This window comes from Prionailurus bengalensis, chromosome F2 (assembly GCF_016509475.1).
Source record: "Prionailurus bengalensis isolate Pbe53 chromosome F2, Fcat_Pben_1.1_paternal_pri, whole genome shotgun sequence".
Classification (NCBI taxonomy): Eukaryota; Metazoa; Chordata; class Mammalia; order Carnivora; family Felidae; genus Prionailurus; species Prionailurus bengalensis.
Genome location: NC_057353.1, coordinates 41,608,288 through 41,630,266, shown reverse-complemented (window position 1 = coordinate 41,630,266; position 21,979 = coordinate 41,608,288). Strand labels below are relative to the sequence as shown.

The window sequence follows — 21,979 nt, the reverse complement described above, 5'->3', positions numbered from 1 at the left end:
GCCCCCTTACTGGGGCAGACAGGCGACTGGGGTCGGGCTCTTCCTCTCACCTTTCCCGTTCTCCTCACACTCCCGCGGGTTCCCATTTCTGTTCGCCCCCAGGCCCGCCTGGCCTCCCCTCCCCTCCCAGTGGCCCCAGTGCCGGCACCCACCCCCTCACACCCTTCTCGCCCTCCCTTCCGCTCGCCCCTCGGCTTTTGTTGCCCGGGCTTGTTTCTAACTTGAGAGCGTCGCCCGGCTCGGCGCCAGGTCACGTGCGTTAGTGACAACCTCTCGCAGGGCGGCCCCGGGCCCCCCGCGCCGCCGATTGGTGGGATCGGGCCTGGCGCGGCCCCGGGGCGGGGCGGCCGGGCGGGCGGGCCCGACGGGCGGGCGCAGCGGCCGATCAGCTGTTCCGAGCGCTGCACAACAACAAAAGGAGCGAGACGGGCGGCCGGCGGCCAGCCGCTCAGCACCACGACCGCCGGACCTGCCCCGCGCCCCGCGCTCCGCGCTCTGCGCCCGCCGGCCGGGGAGCCGCAGCTACCTCAGCAGAGCCCCGCGCCCGTGCGCGCCGGTCCCCTCCGAGCGGCGCGCCCGCTTCCCTCGCCGCCGGTCCCCGCTGCCGGTGGGGCCCACGTAAGTGCGGGCGGGGCCGGCGCCCCGGGCCGCTCTCTCCCGCCGTCCCGCGGGCCTCGGGCCGGGCACCCTCCGCGCCTCCCGCCTCCTCCCCTGGCGGCGGCCGGCCCGAGGCCCCGGGTGCGGGCGGAGGCGGACGAGCCCGGAGCTGGGCGGCGGGTGGGTGTTCAGTTTCTGTCTCCTCCCGCGAGCTTGGCCTGTTTTCTTGGCCGCGGCGGGACCTCCTCCTCCCCTTACTCCTCCTCCTCCTCCTCCTCCTCCTCCTCCTCCTGCTCCGGCACTCGGCCGTTGGACTGGCGTCGTGGGCTGCGAGAGGAGCGACCTCGGCGCCCCGCTCCGCCGGCCCGGCGGCCCTGCGCTCCTCGCCTCCTCCGCCAGCCCTCGCGGCACCGGCTCGCTCCCGGTGGTAGCACCAAGGGTCCTGCGGCGCCGGGGAACCCCCCTTTCTTGCCCAGCGACCAGCGCCTGAGTGTCCCAGGTGTCCGCCTGTCCGCCGCATGTCCCCTGACCCTGCCTGATCTTACACATCACTATATGAGATTGCACCTGTGGAAAGGACACTGTACTTGCCCGTCAGGAGTAAAATCCTAATCGTTTTGGTCGCTGACACCGATTGGGACCTTACTCTGTGCCAGATACGACATCGAGGGCTTTACGTGCATTATCTCCGTTGCTCCTCGCAGAGACCCTCTGAAGTAGGCTTTACTATCTTGTGGATAGGAAACCCGAGGCCCAGAGAGATTAAGTTATTTTACTCGAGGCCACACAGCCAATTAAAAGGAAACGGTGTTTTCTCTTTCAAAGTTGCAGATGAATTTATATGTGGGCATTCCTCATTTTGTATTGTATTTCGCAATTACCTCTTTCGTCATCTTCTGTGCCAATTCCAAATTAGAGTGGGTTAAGGAAGAGCCCCTTTCCATCTGTAACTTCCAAGAACTTGGGCATTTGTTGCTAAAAGAGCCTTTTCTGAATGCAGAGTAGTTTCCGAAAAGGGGAGGAGAAAGTGACCCATAGGGTCATTGAACAGTCGTAATAATGAGGTACCCCCAGATCCTGAAATCATTTGCGTGGTAATTGAAATACATTTTTCATTGCAGATGTGAAAATCCCTGGGAAGCTTTTGATTTTTAAGTCACAGCCACTATAATTCTGAATATGCAGCATAATTTTTAAGAGCTCCTATCTGGAACCAAGACCTCATTAATTTATATGACCAAGGTCTCTTTTGTTTTTTCATCCCTTCTTTTGTTCTTTTCTGTGAACGCTTGTTTGCTCACTCAATTGTTCCCTCCTGTTTCTCTTGGGAATGGTCCTACTTTCAAAATTTGAGGTTAACGGGCTAGGAGTTACCGCTTATTGCTGTCTTTGTCCACTGGCATTCAGCCTTCAGGGCAGACAGCGGTGGGTCCCTGAGAGGAAAAGCTCCCTGTGACCAGTTGAATAGGCGGAGTAGGAGTGGAGCAAGCAAGGGCAGCTTTCTTGGCATGGTTTTTCTGCAGTTTAAAATAAATTTTAAATTGAATGAGCGTATTTATTTTTGTAAAATAGGGTGGGATATAAAGAGAAAAATCATTTTGAGGCTGCTTTTCAGTGAAGACGTGTTGGTTCAGCCACCTGATATTTCGAAACTGTCAAGAAGCCACAACTGTACACATAGTTCGAAGTTAGATCATCAAAGTTGTGGGTTGTTTTGTTTTTTTTTTTTTTTTAATGTAAAAATGTTGTTTTTGGAGCCGCCTACTGGCAGCCAAAACCAACTCAAAAGCACTGTTCTCTGAAATTCATAGAGCCGGAGTTGAGGCTGGAAGGAGCCTGAGCAAAATGATGTGCAGGGAAAAGCAAGACACTTGGAACCACACAGACGTATGCTCTATTGCTGGCTCCACACCTGACCAGCTCTATCACTCTCAAGCAAGTTACTTAATTTCTGAGCCTAGTTTCCTTATTAGTAAAATGTGACAAATAAGTACCTCAACTCACTGTTATATATCACAAGTATTCAGTAGATTGTAGCTGTAATTATTATATAAACATTTTGTAGATAAAGGCATTCTGACCCAAAGATGCTAAATGGCTTACAGTCACACAGCTGGCATGGAATGGAGTTAAATATTCCAAGTTATATTTCATATTCTGAGTTAATACTTACTGGCTGCCTGCTATGTGGCAGGCTCTATTCTAAGGGATACACACTTAATCCTCACATTGGCACTATCTTCTCCATTTTAGGGATGAAAAAACTGAGGCACCAAAAGGTTACTAAATATCTTAATGTCATACAAGTTGCAAGTAGCGTAGCCAAGATTTCATACACAGCAGGGTAACTCCAGAGCCACACTGCCTGTTGGTTGTTTGCCTGTCTCAAAAATAAGATAAATTATACTAACAAGCTCTTCTAGACTAGCAACGCCTTTTCTGAGTTCTCGAACTAGAATGCTCTTCCTCTTAAGTATTAAACTTAAAGGTATTAAACCACCTTTCTGCCCACTGAGCATTTCTAACTCATGTAATAATATGAAAAACAATGATAAAATGTTAAGTAACAAAGCAGGAAACAGCATTGTGTCTTCACTAGACTTTATGGTAAAAAGAAACCTTATGTGTAGAAGAAGCTAGAAGGAAATGCATAATACACCAACAGTGATTGTAACAAGGCAGTGGAATAATTGTTTTCCTTATTTATTTTCCAAACTTCCTATAATGTAGTTAATTTTATAAGGAAAAAGACGTGTGTGTGTGTGTGTGTGTGTGTGTGTGTGTGTGTGTGAGTGAGTGACAGGGACAAAGCTGCCTTCTTAAAATGCTGGTGCCCAGATACTTTGTTTCTTTTCTCCACTGGGATGAAACTGCCCTGGCAGGTTGGCTGATGTTGGTTAGTTATCATGTGGAAAGCTTGCACATGCCTCAAACAGCAGTACTTCTTTGCCCCTCTTACCAGTTTTCTTTGCCCCTCCCTCTTTGCTGAATTCCAGAATTTTATCTGTAAATTTGTCCTCTTGGGACACCTTCTTTTTCTGGAATTTTCATTTTAGTTTTATCCATTGCCCTAGAGTTGTAAATATCAACAAGTCCACAACAGGGTGACTGGCTGACTCAGTCCAGTAGAGCATCCAACTGGATCTCAGGATGAGTTTGAGCCCCATGTTGGGGGTTTACCTTTTAAAAACTTAAAATTTTTTTAAAAGTCTGTGACATGTAGTGAAGACTGAAGTCTGAAGTTCTGCTTTGACTTAACGGCTTCACATAGAACCAGGCCCATCAAGAGCCTCCATTCCTGGGCAGGAGCCAAGGTGAAGAATAGCAGTGACTGGAGAGGGACGGTCCCTGGGCCGTCAGCAGGATAGGCTCTCAAGATTCTGGAGAGATTTTTCTAGAACTGCATTGTCCAGTATAATATGTAATGTGAATTACATGTATGTTTAAATTTTTTAAAATATTGCTTTATTTTGAGAGTAGAGGGAAGGGGAGGGGCAGAGAGAGGGGGGGAAAGAGAGAATCCCAAGCAGGCTCCATGCTATCTGTGCAGAGCCTATGTGGGGCTTCAACTCACAAACTGTGAGAACCTGAGCCAAAAAACAAGAGTTGGCTGCTTAACCAGCTGAGCCACCTAGGTACCCTGTTTAAATTATTGAGCTATCTTATGTTCTTTTTGAGGGGGTATTAAGTCTTTAAAATATACTCTGGTAGGGGCGCCTGGGTGGCTTAGTCGGTTGAGCGTCCAACTTTGGCTCAGGTCATGATCTCACGGTTCGTGAGTTTGAGCCCCACATCGGGCTCTGTGCTGACAGCTCAGGGCCTGGAGCCTGCTTCTGATTCTGTGCCTCCCTCTCTCTCTGCTCCTCCCCTGCTCACACTCTGTCTCTCTCCGAAAAATAAATAAAGATTTAAAAAAAAATTTAAATATACTCTGGTATATATTTTAACCTATATCACATCTTAATTCACATATAAAAATTTCATTGGACATGCTTAATCAATTGTTCTGAACATACTTGAAATTTTTCCAAAAATAGCTCAATTGTCAACTTCCAAATTTGAATTTTAAATGGGTTAAAATTAAATTAAATTTGAAATTCAGTTTTTTGGTCATACAAGTCATATTTCAAGTGTTCATCCACCCAGGGTGCCTTGCAGCCACCTCATGAGCCGTTCTAGCATGTTGGGGTCTCTCCCAACAGCTCCTTGTCCTTTGTGACACCTACAGAAAGCAGGGTAAAGGAACTTTGCATAGTTAGCCCAACCCCACTTCTTCATTGTGCTAGAGGTCTGTGGAGAGAGTAAAGATGTGATCCATTTTTCCAGTGGTAAGACTGAGGCTCAGGAGGGCTAAATTGTTTAGTCTGAGCCACCTGTGGTAGGGGGAAAGCCAGAACCCCCTACTGCAGGGGCCCAGGCCAGCACTCCTTCCCTAAGACGACTCTGTGTCCTGCCCTCAGGCTTCAAAAGGTGTGTCATGTAAATACCAGCTCTGACTCAGGACAGATGAGAATGAGCTCTTCCCTTGCCTGGCTGGGCTCCTGAATACTCTGCCCACCCACGGATGGTTGCTCTTGCAGGAAATAGGGGATATCTTAAGGCAGCCACTACTTCAGGAAACCAAAAGAAGATTGACTTGTGCTGCCCTGTGGAAAGTTCCTCCAGAGACACCTTTCCTGTGGCAGAATTGTATATGTTCCAGGCGTAAGCTGGCTTCCATCACATGGGTTTGGAGCTGGAGCTAGAGGAGCGCAATTTGCAGTCAGGAACCTGCAGCTAGCTGCCCGACCACAGTGGCCCCAGCATTGTTCTCTGCCTTCTCGCTGCCACCTAACTGGCCTGAGCCCTGTTAAGTTACCCTGGTGTGGCATCGCTCTTGGGGGACAAGTTGCTCATTCAGGATGAGCAAGGGTTTTCTTGTGAGGTGCTCTGCTTCCTGCCCAGCAGCTCTACCTTCCTAGCTGATGCAGGGCCTGCAGTCAGCCCTATACTCTGGAGAACTGGGATTATTCTCTCAACTATTTCAGCACACACAGAATTGTACTTGGGACCAATGTATGCCTTTGTAATTTAAGATAAGGGGGGATTTTTTAAGTATCTTTTTTTCCCTCCTCGCTTAACATGCTCAAAACCTTTACATACGTCAGAACTTGTGGTAGCTCATCACCTACACTACAGTAGGTCCAGCAAACTACACAAGCCCACTTTTCTCCTAATTTCTTTTACATGGAACATAAAGCTGAATTTGAATTCTGTACTAGAGCTCCAGCCTTCATGGTTTGGCCCTGCTGCTTTCCAGAAGGCTTTCAGGAAGACTGGTTATGCAAGTAACATTTCCTGTTGACTCTCTTTTAATAATTAATGGCTGATGATGATGGATTGTGACCACAACAGTGCTCAGATGTCATTTATTTGAACACACACTTGTAGTATTACACATTCGTAGTAGCATGCCAAACAGTTGTAGCACTCCCATTTGCACATGAAGAATTCAACCAAGAATCTCATCAAATACAGATTGTAACTACATGTACTGCTAAAAATGATGATTGTTTGAAAGTGAAGGGTCGTGGCGCCTGGGTGGCTCCTTTGCTTGAGCATCCAGCTCTTGATTTTGGCTCAGGTCATGATTTCAGAGTCATGATATCAAGCCCCGCATCAGGCTCTGTACTGAGAGCGGAGCCTGCTTAAGATTCTGTCTCCTTGCTCTCTGCCCCTCCCCCACTCGTGTGCATACACATGCTTGTGTGTGTGCTCGCCTTCTCTCTCTCTCTCTCAAAATAAATAAATAAAAGAAAGTGAAATGTCAAGAGTCTGAAGTTAGATTCAAGGCTGATGCTGGTGAGAAAGAGTATCATTTAGGAAGATGCTTTTCACTATCCCTGGATGGTCTCTACTCATGGTTTCTGTCACTCCCTTTTGTTGACAACTCCCAAATCAGTGCCCCCACCTGAGACCGTGCCCTTGAACTCCAGAGCCCTATATCCAGCAGTCTATTAGACATCTCCAGGTTCATGACTTGCAGATTCCCAAATTCAGCATGTCCAAGATGCCCAGCCTATGCCTTCTGCAGTATGCCTCTTCCACTAAATGGTCCCGCCATCTCCCCAGTTGGCCAAGCCATAAACCTGGGTCATCCTTGACTTTTCATTTCTGGCTTACATGGTCCTACAGGATCTGTTTCCTGCTTAGCACCCCTAGCACACTCGCACACCTGTACATCTGTATCTTCAGCCATACAGAAGGTGCCACATTCTCACTCATCTGCAGGTTTCCGGTGTTCCTTCTCCCCCTTCCTCCATTCTTGATCTTCTCAACCACTCCAGATCAAAGTAATTTACTGCAGGAATCCTTCCTGACGTCTACCTGTGTAGATCTGAGGAACACTCAGTACTTTTCCATGGCATTCATCACATTACCTGTCTTCCCCTGTGCTTAGCACTCTGCTTGATGCATAATACGTACTCGGTAAATATTTGTAGAATAATAGTTGACACTGACTGAGAATTTGTGCCAAGTGCCTTGCTAAGTAGGTTGCCTGCATTATCTCATTTCACAAGAGTGGGGTCAGGGAGACCATCTAGGAGGTGGTGATTGGCAAAGTCCAAAGGGACACCAGATTGGTTTCAACTAGGATAAAAGTGGTGGCAAGAAGTGGGCAGATTTGAGGCACGTGCTCAGCTAGAGTCAACAGGACTTGGTAAGAATTTGGTTGAGGGGTTGGGTAGGGAGTGGAAGGAGTCAAGGGTAACCGCTGGGTGCTGCTGCTTCTCCTTGCTGAGAAGAGAAAGAAGGACAGTGTAAGTTTGTGGGGAAATAATTAAAAGTTCTCTTTGGTATGTGTTAGGATTGATATGCCTATCAAGTAACCAGGGAGAAATGGATATATAAATCTGGATTTCTGGAATAAGATCAGACAAGCCTGGAGTTCCTCATTTAGAACTCACAGAACTCCATGAGGTAGAACTATTGCCAGCTGAAGTAGTGTAACTTCCTAACTCACAGAGCGTAAGCAGCAGAGACAGCATTTGAACCCAGGCACACTGACTACAACACCTTCCTGCTTGCCACCACGCAGTGAATGGTTTCCAGTTCTAGTTGCTGGCGTCCTCAGTTTTCTACAGTATAAATTTCCCTGTGCCAGCTGTAGACATTGTTTTGAAGGCCAAATCATGCTGTACCTACTGATTTTAAATGGAATTGGGTCTGCTTGCAGCCCTGTAGAAGAACAGAACAGAAGAGAAAATGAGCCAGGGAAACATGGCAGACATCTGGTCCTGCTGCAGCCTTCCTTTGGCAGCTTTGGGGCAGTTGAATATCATATAGCAAGACCGTTTAGTATCTAGTTTTTCTCTTCTTACAGGAAAGGAGTATGTCACCTTGAAATACATAATTCAGATTGATCCCTTATAAAAGCACAGATGTGGAAAAGAGCCTTTCATTTCACATGTAAGATGTTCACAGGTTGCATTGAGAACTCAATTCATAATGGTTTATAGATGAAAGGTACTGCATTTCTTGTGTTTGATGCCTGCCGGAAGGGAACGGCTGTAACTGTAGACTGAGGCATGAGCTTTCTTCTAGAGGGGTGTGCACGTGTGTGTGTGGGCACATGCTTTGAAAACCACACACACATATTATATAAATATATACTGATTTGAAATAACCTTCTTTTCCTGTTTTATTTTAGGGATAATGATTCTTCTTGCTTCCCACCTAAGTTGAATAAGCACCTCGTGCACTTTAATCTCCTGTCGTGCCATCAGGCTGACTGAAGACAGTGTTTTGAAATCTCAGCTATAAAGACATCCCGCCAAAGTCTCAATCTTGCCTTAACGATGTTCCAGAGACTGAATAAAATGTTTGTGGGTGAAGTCAATACTTCTTCCAATCAAGAACCAGAATTTAGTGAGAAAGAAGATGATGAATGGATTCTTGTTGACTTCATAGGTAAGGTATTCTCAGCGGTTAATCATCACAGCAAAAATGGAAACTCTTGCATCTTAGTTTTTGCAGAAGTAAACCAGTAACTCTGAAGGTTTTTAAGCCTTTAAAGTAAATAAGCAAGAATTTGTCTAAAATAATTGCAGGAAACATTCTGTGCCAGATAATCAGTCAGTGAAATTGATTGACGTCAGATCTTCCAGTTTTGCAACTCTCATACCCTGCTCAGATCAGATGCACTTTAATAGGAAATCCTTGTAACCCACATTGCTCATCATGTTTACTTTAGCAGGATAGAAAAATCATCTCCTGCAAAGCCACCGTAATACATCTGATGCAGTGATACACCACACATACACACACACTAGGTGCTCAGAAGTTCTTTTATAATCATTGAGTGAATGTAAATGCTTTTGTGTCTGACCTAAATGAAAGGAGAAATGTGAACATCAGCTAACAGTATCATCTCTTCTTTTTCTGTGCTCTCAATCTGCTGTCATTGTGATGCCCGTCCTCCCGTGGGACTTCACCAACGTATGTGGACTGTGATGTAGACACTTGCACTGGTTTCTCAGCAGCAGAAGATGAAGAAGAAGACATCAGTGAAGAGTCACCTACTGAGCACCCTTCAGTCTTTTCCTGTTTACCTGCATCTCTTGAGTGCTTGGCTGATACAAGCGATTCCTGCTTCCTCCAATTTGAGTCCTGTCCAATGGAGGAGAGCTGGTTTATCACCCCTCCCCCATGTTTTACTGCAGGTGGATTAACCACTCTCAAGGTGGAAACCAGTCCTATGGAAAACCTTCTCATCGAACATCCCAGCATGTCTGTCTATGCTGTGCATAACTCCTGCCCTGCTGTCAGTGAGGCCAGCTGTGGGGCTGATGAATTTCATAATCCAAGTAGCCCCAGGTACGTTGTAAGTGCAGCTGACCCTTGTACAACGTGGGTTTGAACCGCATGGGTGTACTTATACACAGAGTTGTTTTTCTTTTTTTTTTTTCTTTCTTTTTTTTTTTTTTATGAACACAGTACAGTACTGTAAATGTATTTTCTGTTCCTTATGGTTTTCTTAACATTTTCTTTTCTCTGGCTTACTTTATTGTAAGCACACAGCAGGTAATACATATAACATGCAAAATATGTGTTAATTGGCTGTTAATGTTATTGGTAAGCTTCCCAGTCAGCAGTAGGCTGTTCGCAGTTAAGTTTTTGGGGAGTCCAAAGTTGTACATAGATTTTGAACTGCACAGGGGCTGGTGCCCCTAACCCCTGAGTTGCTCAGGGGCCAACTGTATTTTATTCTGTCCATGGGCAGTCTGTTTGGCATGCATTTCATTTGTTTCTACTACAACTTGAAGCTAATTCTTTAGAAGATGCAGAGTAATATTAGAGATTTATGAAGGCATGTCTATAGTGCACAAAGTAGTGGATGGTATAAAAAAAAGTGTTCATTTTACATTTTCAAAAAAATTCATTAGAACACAGCCCCAATTATATAATGCAGAACTGTTGCATTTATAGTACTCTGCTGGTTGGGGCGGCTGGGTGGCTCAGTCGGTTAAGTGGCCGGCCGACTTCGGCTCAGGTCATGATCTCACGGTCTGTGAGTTCGAGCCCCGTGTCGGGCTCTGTGCTGACAGCTCAGAGCCTAGAGGCTCCTTCAGATTCTGTGTCTCCTTCTCTCTCTGCCCCCACCCCTCCACTCTCTGTCTCTGTCTCTCAAAAATAAATAAACATTAAATACACACACACACACACACACACACACACACCCCAGTACTCTGCTGGTGACCAGAAAGAAAAGACTAGCATTTCTGCTAAGTGTCTTAGAATATAACTCTGGCACTTTATACACTGAGTTATTTGGTGTATCAAATTCAACAAGAATAGTATATCTTAAAATAAAACTCTTATTTTCTTCCAAGTGGTCTTAGCTGGGTTGCATCAAATGGCACTTAACCTCAAAAACCTGACAGATCTCAAGTATGAGTTTTCTGTCTTACAGAGGAAAGGCTTCATACCCAAACAATACTTTTTTGTTGTGTGGAGTTCAAGGGGTCTGAAAGGCTCTGTTTGAATGGCAGGTGGGTTGAGGGCTTGGAAAGGTTCAGGGAGAGAGTACCTTGCCAGTAAAGATTGACATGTTCCCAAGCAAACTTACAGAAATACTGTCACCTTTATCCAGCGAGCATTTTCAAGATTGCTCCCACCTGCTAAAATAAAGTCTATGGCCTTGTTAATCAGCTCGAATTCTGGCTAGTCATGATGCATGGTAGTGGGCTGTGCCTGTGGTATTACGATGTTTTGGTGATGTTGGTACCGACTTAATTCCCTAAATACCTGTGAAGGCTACAGGTGAATTGGAATCTTTGGAGCAGCTCAGAATGTTCCTGTAGTTAGTCCTATAATCCAAAGGGCCTCTTTTTAGATTGTCCAGGCTCTACCTTGACTAACTGGATCATTGTGTATATCTTCTACTATTTCCTGTTTGCCAGATAATAAACAAAACCCAGGCAGCTCATTAATTTAACTTTTCCAGAGTTTGCTGCACTCATAAGTCTTAATATTGTAGGTAATCTCATCATCTTCTATGAGGATAAACATATCCTTTACCAAATTGAAAAATAATTTGCTTATATAGTTACCCAGGCTTTATACTGGGTAAGATCTTTGATGGGAAATGTTACTTTAACTGGCACTTTGTTCAATGCTGTAAGTTTATCAAGAGATCAGTGTCTCAGGCATTTCAACAAAAATTTAAAATAAGATTTTTTAGACATGGTATTGATTAAATTGCCATATAGTCTATTCAAATTAATTTCTTCAGTTCTTAGAAATCCTTCCCACCTGGTTCTGATCTCACCTCTGTGGAATTGGACTCAAGAGTTTCCCATGATTCATAGTCACTATAAACTTACTGGGATTTGTGTACTTACTTCTCAGTGTTTAAAGCATGTGTGTATGTATATACAGCACTTTATAAATAACATTATTACAGAAGCAGTACATATGCATTGCAGGAAGTTAGAAAATGCAAATATGTAAAAATTAAAAAATTTAAAAAGACACTTGTACTACCTAGAGATGGATACTGTTAACACCCTAGAGTGTATCCTTCCAGGTGGTTTTTTCTCTATATGCCCACAAGTTTGTACATGCGTGCGCACACACACACACACACACACACACACACACACACACATTTTTAACCTAAAGGGATCAAGTTGTATATACTCGTATATAGTTGTGTAATCTGCTTCTTTAGGCAATGGTCTGCACCTTTTTTTTTCCCAGTAAAATTTCATTTCATCTACTACCCAAACTATACTCTGTTTTCTGCACCAGAGCCCAGAATATTTCACCTAGTTTGCCCAGACAAGCATCCAGTCCAAGACCATGCGCTGCGTCTGGTTATGTGTTTGAGGTTTTGATGCAGTCATTATGTTCATTGTCTGTATCTTGTTTGTTTTTATATCTTGTTATATGTTTTGGTATAACATGTAAGAAAGTTAAACAAATACGTGCTTTTCCATGTATATAGGATCAAAAGAATACCCTTAACTTTATATGAATTCTTTCTGAACATAGGAAAGTACTGCAAACTATCTTAGTTTTATAAAAACTAAATGTTTTTAACATCTTTATTTCTGGATTTAAAATTCTTATTTACAAAAGCCCACTAAATCAAGATAGATCAGGTGTTACCAACATTAGGATGGCTATGTAGTAAATATCTGTATTTTCTGAGCAGGAAACAAATCATGTCTTTCAGAAGTTAAGATTGCTTTCATCCTGTCTATCCTTGGGAATATTACCATAAAGCATTACATAAAGCATGTAAGAATAAGGTGCTTCATAATTACAGTAGATGGGCTTCAGAGTGTGTGTTTTATTGCATTTTGACCTTATTTTTTTTTTTTTCAACGTTTATTTATTTTTGGGACAGAGAGAGACAGAGCATGAACGGGGGAGGGGCAGAGAGAGAGGGAGACACAGAATCGGAAACAGGCTCCAGGCTCTGAGCCATCAGCCCAGAGCCTGACGCGGGGCTCGAACTCCCGGACCGCGAGATCATGACCTGGCTGAAGTCGGACGCTTAACCGACTGCGCCACCCAGGCGCCCCTGCATTTTGACCTTATAAGTATTGTTTATGAAGGTTTATGTGCTATCATAATCTCAAGTAATACATGTGCCTTTAATGACCCATAGTAAGCCAGTTTTAATATAGAAAATGCACCATGTCCTAACAGTAAAATTAAGTAGCATTTTAAATCTTACTAGTGATTTAATAGTTCACCATTTAACATTTGTAGGGCCAGGAAAAGCTGCTTATAAGACTCACTGGCACAGAGTAAGTATATTCCCTTTGAGACTGTGTGATATGTGTTATCAGTCTGAACAGGAAGGTTAAGAACTCAAAATGCCCACCTTTTAAAAACTGTTCTCTTTGTATTAACTTCTTTCTATTAGTTTCTTAATGTGACCCCCTTTAATTCTACTATTTTTTTAAAAATGTTTAAAAAATGATAGCATTTTCCTCTAGTGATTATAGCCACAATTTATAACTGCCCGTGTTGTGTAAAATAACCCTAAAACTCTTAAAACTCTTCATGTTATGTGTTAATTTAGTTTACATCTATCCTATTAAATTAGCTTTTAATATATAAGACAGATAATAACCACATGGTTTGTAGCCGGATTTTAAGATATGTTCTCCTCAGGTCTTTGTAACATTTCTATGCAAATGCCATTCCAAACTGTGCCCTGTTGTGATATAAATTTTATAGTAAGCAGGTAGCTTTTTATCTATAAAAATGTTAAATGAGTAGAATTTTCTATGCATGTTTCTATTACATACAGACCTGCAGCTTATTTCCTGGAACTGTTACTTAGAGACAGAAAACGTGTGAAGGTGCAATTAGCATAGTTCACCAGTGTCAACCTGCTTCATAACAGTCTTTGGAGTAAGACCTGTATTAGAATCTTGGTTGTATGAGGTAGTAGTTGTGACCTTATCGTCGTTGAGCCTCGGCTTCCTGATCAGTAAAATTTGAGAATTAATATGTTTTCCTTTTAAGATTATGTCGAGAATTAAATACATTATATTTGCAAATACAGATATGCAGTAAATGTTAGTTCTCCTCACAGAAAAACTTATCTAATGCTGCATAATTGAAATTCACTCAAAATGTAAAGCACTTTTTAAAAGACAGTCTACTTAATCCCCCCCAACCCCCGCTGTGGATTATATGGCATATTTCTGTGAAAAGGTGGCTTCTCCTTTCTAACATTATCAGTCATTGTGGTCACAAAATATAAACTTGTCTGTCAGCCATCAGACAGTAAGATCTCTTTCAACCACAAATCACTGTGGCAAATTGAATCACTAAGTAACTTCTTCAAGTTCATGAATAACGTACTCTGTTACTGAATGCATCCTCGTGTTTTTCTGTTTCAGAGTGGAAGCTCAGGATGAGATGGGGCAGCACATTCACTGCTATGTTGCAGCTCTTGCTGCTCATACAGCTTTTCTGGAACAACCCAAGAGCTTTCGCCCTTCCCAGTGGATAAAAGAACATAGTGAAAGACAGTCTTTAAACAGAAATAGCCTTCGTCGCCAAAATCTTACCAGGGACTGCCACTCTAGGCAAGTCAAGCACAGTGGCTGGGCCGTCCATCAGCCCTGCCCACGTCAGTACAATTACTAAGAATTTCAAGGTTGATTGGTTTCTCTTGGTTTGTGCATATGTGTGTGGATGTGTGTGTACGGACAATGAAGATGCTGTTTCAGCCAACTGATGACCAATCACATAGTTTTATCAATGTGTTTAGACACTATCTTGAAAACCAGATTTACATGCTGTGTATCACATAATGCCTTGCTTTTAACATTTACTTTTTTGTAAATTCTTTCAGAATATTTTTGGAAACATATCAATACAGTTACAGTGTTTGGTGTTTGGGGATGTCTTTAAATCTATTAAGGTGTATATGAGTTAGCATTCTAAAGACATTTCTTCCCAAGTATGAGGATAGGCATCTTTCAATTTCATTTTATTTTGTATTAATCAATATTTCAAGTAAGCAAAAATTTATTCTCAGGGTCAGCCATACACTTTATTGACCAGTACTTGATAATCTTTTCTGTATATAGCGAATACATTGTTACACACTAACATGAGCATTAACAGGTGATAGTTGCCATGGATATAATGGAATTATGGCTGAACTTTCTCTTGAAAGAAAACTTGATATATTTCTGTGTGTACAGGTTTTTTTTTTTTTTTGGTTTTTTTTTTGTTTTTTTTTCCAGATTAGCCATACAGTTCATTTTGGAATTCAGGTACATCAAGTGTTAGTGAACAGTGCTTTCAGTAATTCCGATGTGACTGTGTGACGTGGTACAGAGACATTACAAGGATCGTGGGACAGAAGCGCTGTCTCACATGCAGAGGGGATCCGTCAGATCTGTGAAATTGTGTTTGGGAAAATGTATGTCTCCACCTACCCCATTAGTCCACCATTTGACTTGTGTGGATTCTTTCCTGCCGGCTCTGCCCACTTGGCACTTCACATCAGCTGTAAATTCAGAAGTACCTGTCCAGGCACTTTAGTGACTTCTTATTTATAACTGTCCAAGGAAAAAGAGGTAGGCTTTGTATTTCTGATACGGTGACGGATCATCTGCCGTGGAGCCTGCCCTGCTGAGTGGCAAGCGAGGCTGAGAAGGAATTCCTGGTGACAACTTTTCCTAGCATCTAGATGAAGAGTGACGGGTTGGCTTCCTTGAGTTCTCTTTTTTTTCTCTAACTCGGGCTTCAGGCAGAATCTTTAACCACTTTGGCCTCTGTTTCCTCCACCTACGGGACAGTAGTAGTATTTACCTCCCTCACGGTCGTTGTGCGCACTGTGTACTGATGGAAGTGGGCTGTCCAGGACTGAACCTTGTGTGAAATTCCAGGGGCCTCTCTACTGAATCTGATGGTGGGGGTGGGGCCACAACTGTTCTTCAGAGTGTTGGTGCTAATGAGGCCAGGGTTCAGGGCTTGAGTCACATGGAGGCCAGTTATTTATCATTTAGAGAAAATCTGTCTTACCTCTAGCCGGTCACTTTATTTTTTTAGCGATTGTGATGGGTTTTGCTGAGCCATCCATATTCACCAATTTCCTCTCAAACTAAACTAAACATAGACAATCCAAAGCACATTCTACTGACAAACAGTAGTATCACCTTTGTGGTCCAAGAGCTTATTTTTCCAATGCCTCTGCAACCCTAATTAAGTGAATACATGTCTATACAAGGTTTTCAAGGGAAAAAGCAGCATATAGTTATGTGAAGTATTATATTTTCTAATAACCCTGTAGCAGCTGGATGCAGGGAACTATGGGAGACTTTTCAAGTGAAGAGCTGAGCTCTTTTCTGACCAGGGCTGGGAAGTTTGGAGGCGGAAGAGGTCACACAGCATCGTCAGATGGTGGCGATAGGTGGTTCTTCCACTGGCTGTGACGAAGTGCCAGGAATGTCTCTTTAGAACAAGAGTCTAGACCCCATGCTTTCCTTATTCCCTTTCCATTTGAACCACCCCTTTATTTATTTGTTTTCTAATTAGGGGCCAAGTCTGTAAAGTTTTGTCAAACTGAGCTAGAAGTTATTTTGTTACTACTTGTGTTTACGAGAGTTGAGAGGTGAGGTAGAGTTTTCATGAAGGTGTGTATGTTTTACATCGTGTCTGTCTCTAGGGCCATATGTTGGTAACTTGAAAATAGACCAGCTAAATGTTTTCTGGATATAAGCCTCTGACTACGTGGGGGTCTCTTTTTTCATATATTACATGCAAGTTGTTAGTACCTCACAAGCTACAGAAGTTCAGCCATGAGAATTTGTTTGGCAGCATGAACAGATTTGTGTATAACATAGCTAGGGTCTTTTCTTTTTCTTTTTCTTTTTTTTTTTTTACCGTTATTTTTCAAATTTCCTGATACCTGAAATACATCTACATCTCTGTCAGTTATTGACTTTTTTTCTGGCCTTCTCTGGACCTAGTTTTTTATGGTTTATACCTGGAAAACAAATACTTTCAGGCTTGGGATTTTTTTTAGGGTTATCATGCCATCTGTCATATCATACTGTGGTTTTTGTATCAGTATCTAAGTTTTCTGTCTTAAATTGGCACATGTTAGAATGGAAGAAAGTGGTTACGTAATTCATTTGAAATTCTTGGTCATTAGGGGTTTGTTAGGCATCTACTACGTGTGGTACCGGGATGATGTTGACCTGTTAAGTATTCCTTGAAACATGGCCAAAATGCAATTTATTATAAGTTAATTATTATTTTTGCTCTTGTAAATATTAGTGGTTTACATAAATGTGCTTCAGTGCATATTTCTTAAAAATTCAAGCAGTGAGAAATAAGACCCCTCCGAATTTAGTGCTCTACTTCTAAACTGATAATATATAGAACGTTACTTGGAAAAAGTCTGGAATGTGTGATGCACAAGGAGTGCTTCATGGATGAGTCCCTTAGTTTTTATAATGCACCGTGTTTCTCAAAGTTTGTGTTTTCATTAATAAAACATTTTATAATGTGTATTCTATGTTTGTTACTTTTTCTTTCTCCACTAATTATGTACTGCACTGTGAGTTGAAGATTAACCCTGCATTATTTATCTTCTGTGGCAATGCATTTATATGGCCGGGCAGGTGGGGGATTTTTTTTACAGAAAGATTCACAGTGATTGGATTTTTGACTTTCTACTCCAGCGAACTGTTTCTACATTAATTTCCTGTGCATTTTCCCAGTTCCCATGCAGGCTGTTCCTGTTTACATACCTTCTCTGTTTTATCAGTGCTTTGATTCTAGTGAGAACGCAGTTTACTGAAAACTTGAGAGGGCGTTCAGCATCGCCTGTTGTTTTTCCTTCTCAAATCTATGTAGTACACTGGTTTGTTATCTTTACATCTTCATTGAATCTAAGTGTTTTCACTATCCTCTTCTTCAAGGAAATATATTGTCTTTTTTATATCTTGAGAAAAAAAGAACAAAAAAGTGTCTTTCTTATCCTGTTTTTCTTTGAATTGTAAACAAACAAACAAAAAAATGAAGGACTCCAACTAGAAGACAAACATTTAAGTTTAAATAGGTTAGTGGAGAAAGTTTAAGAGTTTCCAAGTATCTTTGATTTTAGAATCGGTTAAGAGACTGCTCCTTGTACTGGAGACACTAGCATGTTTGTAATGTTACCTTAAAACTATCTTCATTTTATAATGCCCATTCATGCTGGCTAAATTCTTTTAAAAGTTGGGCTGTTCTCATGGATGGCTTCACTGTCATCAGCCATGTTGATGCATTATCAGTGGCATCCTTATCTACTTATTTTAATGCTGAAAATTTTATATGAAATGCTTTATTTAGGAAACCTACCTAATTCGGTGGTGTCAGCCTTGCCATGTACCGATTTCACTTGAAATATGACACCAATTACAGTGGTTTGGGGTGGAGAAAGAGGGACCGGAAAGCATACAGATAAGGATATTTCTTTCTCTTTGCAACAGTATCCTTTATGGGGGAGGAGAGGTTACTATTCAAAGGAAGGCAGCTTCAGTGGATGTTTTATATATCGTTTAGAATTTTCCTTACAACATATTTTTTTAATTGTATAATTGTTAAATGCCCCATTTTGCTCTGTATTTGCCTGAAGTTTTAGTATTTGTTTTCTAGATGGACTTCTAAAAACCAAATCAGTACTTGGGGAGCTAGATGTGTGTGTATCTGAGCTTGATGTGTATGAGTGGTTTTTGCTTGCTTTTTGGTTGCATTTTCCTCCAGAAGTTTGGAATTTTAATCAGTAATTGTGTGTTGTTATTATTTTTTTGAGTGGCTTGGTTTTTTTGTCTCAAGTAAAATTGTGAACACATTTGCTTTTCAAAGACAGGGCATCAGTTATAGAGACTGAAGAGTATTGTAGATTGTACTATGTGCCTTCTTGATGTATTCCTAAACACAAATTTTTTTCAACTTGAAAACTCAAAAGGGACATTTGGTTAGATTACATACTGTACATCATCTATGCATAAATGGCAGCTTGTTTTCTTGAGCCACTGTCTAAATTTGTTTTTATAGAATTTTTTATACTGATTGGTTCATAGATGGTCAGTTTTATACACAGACTAAACAATACAGCACTTTGCCAAAAATAAGTGTAGCATTGCTTAAACATTGTGTATTAACACCAGTTCTTTGTAATTGAGTTCAGTGGTGCGTTTTGCACTACTTGGAGTTGTGGTTTTTAATCTGTCAGTAAATAAAATGTTCTTTAACTTCACATTCGTCTGATTCTCTTATTTTATCTTTATGGTCATCAGCCTTAAAACTAGATACAACTGAATGAAATTACTTGCTGTTTAGTTTTACTTGCCCAGAATGTATGTTTACTATTCACTTTAAATACTGTTTTTGAAACTTGTATAAAATTAGTATGTTAAAATTTTTCACCTGAAATGCATGAACATTTAAGTGAACATGAATTTGAGAATGACTTCCAGCCAGTACCTTTTCCTTCCGACCAATGTGTGTTTAAAAAAAAAAAAAAAATACAGATTAAAAAAAAATTTTTTTTTTAATGTTCATTTATTTTGAGAGAGAGAGACAGAGCGTGAGCAGGGGAGGGGCAGAGAGAGAGGGAGACACAGAATCCAAAGCAGGCTCCAGGCTCCAAACTGTCAGCATAGAGCCCCACACGGGGCTTGAACCCACAAACCGTGAGATCATAACCTGAGCTGAAGTCAGATGCTCAACTGAGCCACCCAGGTGTCCCCAAATAGAGAATTTAATACAGAATTTAATACACTAGTTCTTAGCCTTTGTAAAGCTAGGTTGGCGAATTCTCAATGGCTCTTTCCCAGTTAAATACAGACACAAGCTTATGCAAACATTTTAGGGCAATATGAACGTTCCTCGTGTCCATTAATACCATTATTGTGGAGCTCTAGTTTAATTAGGCCAGTAAACATTCAGACAACCCAAAGAATATCTCCCATGTTAATGAATCCTTGGGGAAGCTCTTCATTCTAGAACTAGCCTATTTCAAGACAGATTTTTATCATTTCTGAGACTCTGAGCTGAGAGGTAAAGATTGCGACTGGGAATGAAGAGGGGTCACCCCAAAGGTGGAAAGAGGTAAAGATTGCGACTGGGAATGAAGAGGGGTCACCCCAAAGGTGGAAAGAGCATGTTGAAATGAAAGACCCAACCCTGGAACAGCAGGTGAGTAGTCATTGCTGAGAAGTGTTTGCCAGGCCTACTTAAGGTAAAGGAGTGACTGAGGTATCTAGCAGCTCCTTCACATCTCAAAGGCAGTGACTACATGGATTCTGTAAGGTAAGTTAGAAGTGAAGGTGTTTTGTGGGGATGGGCATGTCAAAGTTTCAGTTTGACATGTGGCTTAAGATTATCTAGGGGCGCCTGGGTGGCGCAGTCGGTTAAGCGTCCGACTTCAGCCAGGTCACGATCTCGCGGTCCGGGAGTTCGAGCCCTGCGTCAGGCTCTGGGCTGATGGCTCAGAGCCTGGAGCCTGTTTCCGATTCTGTGTTTCCCTCTCTCTCTGCCCCTCCCCCGTTCATGCTCTGTCTCTCTCTGTCCCAAAAATAAATAAACGTTGAGAAAAAAAAAAAAATTTTTTTTTAAAAAATTATCTAGCTCCTGGGGTGCCTGGGTGGTTCAGTCATTTACGCATCTGACTCTTGATTTTGGCTCAGGTCATGATCACGAGATGGAGCCCCAAGTCAGGCTCTATGCTGACAGCGCAGAGCCTGCTTGGGATTTTCTCCCTCCTTCTCTGCCTCTCCCCCTCCCTTTCTCTCTCTCTCTCTCTCTCTCTCTCTCTCAAAATAAACATTAAAAAATAAAAAAGATTATCTAGTTCCTTTGTACTTACCAGAAGGTTATTCATTTCAGCATTGTCTGTGAATGCAGCATCTTGAAAACCACCTAAATCCTTACACAGGGGAGAATGATTGAAAATATTATGGCACACCAAAAATCATCAACACCTAGGAATAAACCTAACCAAAGAGGTAAAAGGTCTGTACACTGAAAACTATAGAAATCTTACGAAAGAAATTGAAGAAGACACAAAGAAATGGAAAAATATTCCATGTTCATGGATTGGAAGAAAAAAATATTGTTACAATGTCAATACTATCCAAACCAATCTACACATTCAATGCAATCCCTATCAAAAAAAGCCACTAGCATTCTTCACGGAGCTAGAACAAACAATCCTAAAAACTGTATGGAAACACAAAGGACCCCAAATAGCCAAAGTAATGCTGAAAAAGAAAACCAAAGCTGGAAGCATCACAATCCTGAACTTTAATCTGTATTAATCTGTATTAATCTGTATTAATCAGAACATTGTGATACTGGCACCAAAATAGACACAAAGATCAATGGAATAGAATAGAGAACCCAGAAATGGACCCACAAATATATGGCCAACTATCTTCAACAAAGCAAGAAAGAATATCCAATGGAAAAAGGTCTCTTTAGCAAATGGTTCTGAGAGAACTGGACAGCAGCGTGCAGAAGAATGAAACTGGACCGCTTTCTTACATCATACACAAAAATAAATTCAAAATGGATGAAAAGACCTAAATGTAAGGCAGGAAACCATCAAAATCCTAGAGGAGAAAACAGGCAGCAACCTCTTACCTGACATGTCTCCAGAGGCAAAGGAAATGAAAGCAAAAATGAGCTATTGGGACCTCATCAAGACAAAAAGAGCAGAAAAGGAAACAACAAAACTAAAAGGCAACCGACAGAATGGGAGAAGATATTCATAAATGACCTATCAGATAAAGGGTTAGTATCCAAAATGTATAAAGAACTTACCAAGCTCAACACCCCAAAACAAATAATCTAGTGGAGAAATGGGCAAAAGACATGAATAGACACTTTTCCCAAGAAGACATCCAGATGGCAAACAGACACATAAAAAGATGCTCAACATCACTCATCAGGGAAATACAAATCAAAATGACAATGAGCTACCACCTTACAATAGTCAGAATGGCTAAAAGTAACTCAGGAAACAACAGATGTTGGAGAGGATGTGGAGAAAGGGGAACCCTTTTGCACTATTGGTGGGAATGCAAACTGGTGCAGCCACTCTGGAAAACAGTATGGAGGTTCCTCAAAAAATTAAAAATAGAACTACCCTATGACTCAGCAATTGCACTATGAGGAATTTATCCAAAGGATACAAAAATGCTGATTCAAAGGGGCACATGTACCTCAATGTTTATAGCAGCACTATCAACAATAGCCAAATTATGGAAAGAGCCCAAATGTCCATCAACTGATGAATGGATTAAAAAGATGTGACACATATATGCAATGGAATACTACCTGGCAATGAAAAAGAATGAAATCTTGC

General features: G+C 41.9%; 1 protein-coding gene across 2 annotated transcripts; it reads left to right on the top strand.

Annotated features, from left to right (window-relative positions):
* The first annotated feature begins 392 nt into the window (after positions 1-392).
* TP53INP1 (tumor protein p53 inducible nuclear protein 1) lies at positions 393-18,868 on the top strand. 2 transcript variants are annotated; one of them, XM_043601410.1, is made up of 5 exons: positions 399-618; positions 8,288-8,547; positions 9,096-9,453; positions 12,859-12,896; positions 14,004-14,112. In XM_043601410.1, exons 2-4 carry the CDS (start codon positions 8,436-8,438, stop codon positions 12,878-12,880), a joined length of 492 nt encoding a protein of 163 aa, XP_043457345.1. In that variant the 5' UTR covers positions 399-618; positions 8,288-8,435; the 3' UTR covers positions 12,881-12,896; positions 14,004-14,112. The 2 variants fall into 2 exon arrangements, with proteins under 2 accessions (XP_043457344.1, XP_043457345.1); XM_043601409.1 differs by lacking the exon at positions 12,859-12,896 and having other exon boundaries at positions 393-618; positions 14,004-18,868.
* The last annotated feature ends 3,111 nt before the right edge of the window (positions 18,869-21,979 follow it).

Coding starts and splice junctions, on each gene's coding strand:
- TP53INP1 (XM_043601409.1), top strand. CDS start 8,436: ATGTTCCAGAGACTGAATAAAATGTTTGTGGGTGAAGTCAATACTTCT. Junction 8,548..9,095: donor GATTCTTGTTGACTTCATAG/GTAAGGTATTCT, acceptor ACTGTGATGTAG/ACACTTGCACTGGTTTCTCA. Junction 9,454..14,003: donor CATAATCCAAGTAGCCCCAG/GTACGTTGTAAG, acceptor TTTCTGTTTCAG/AGTGGAAGCTCAGGATGAGA.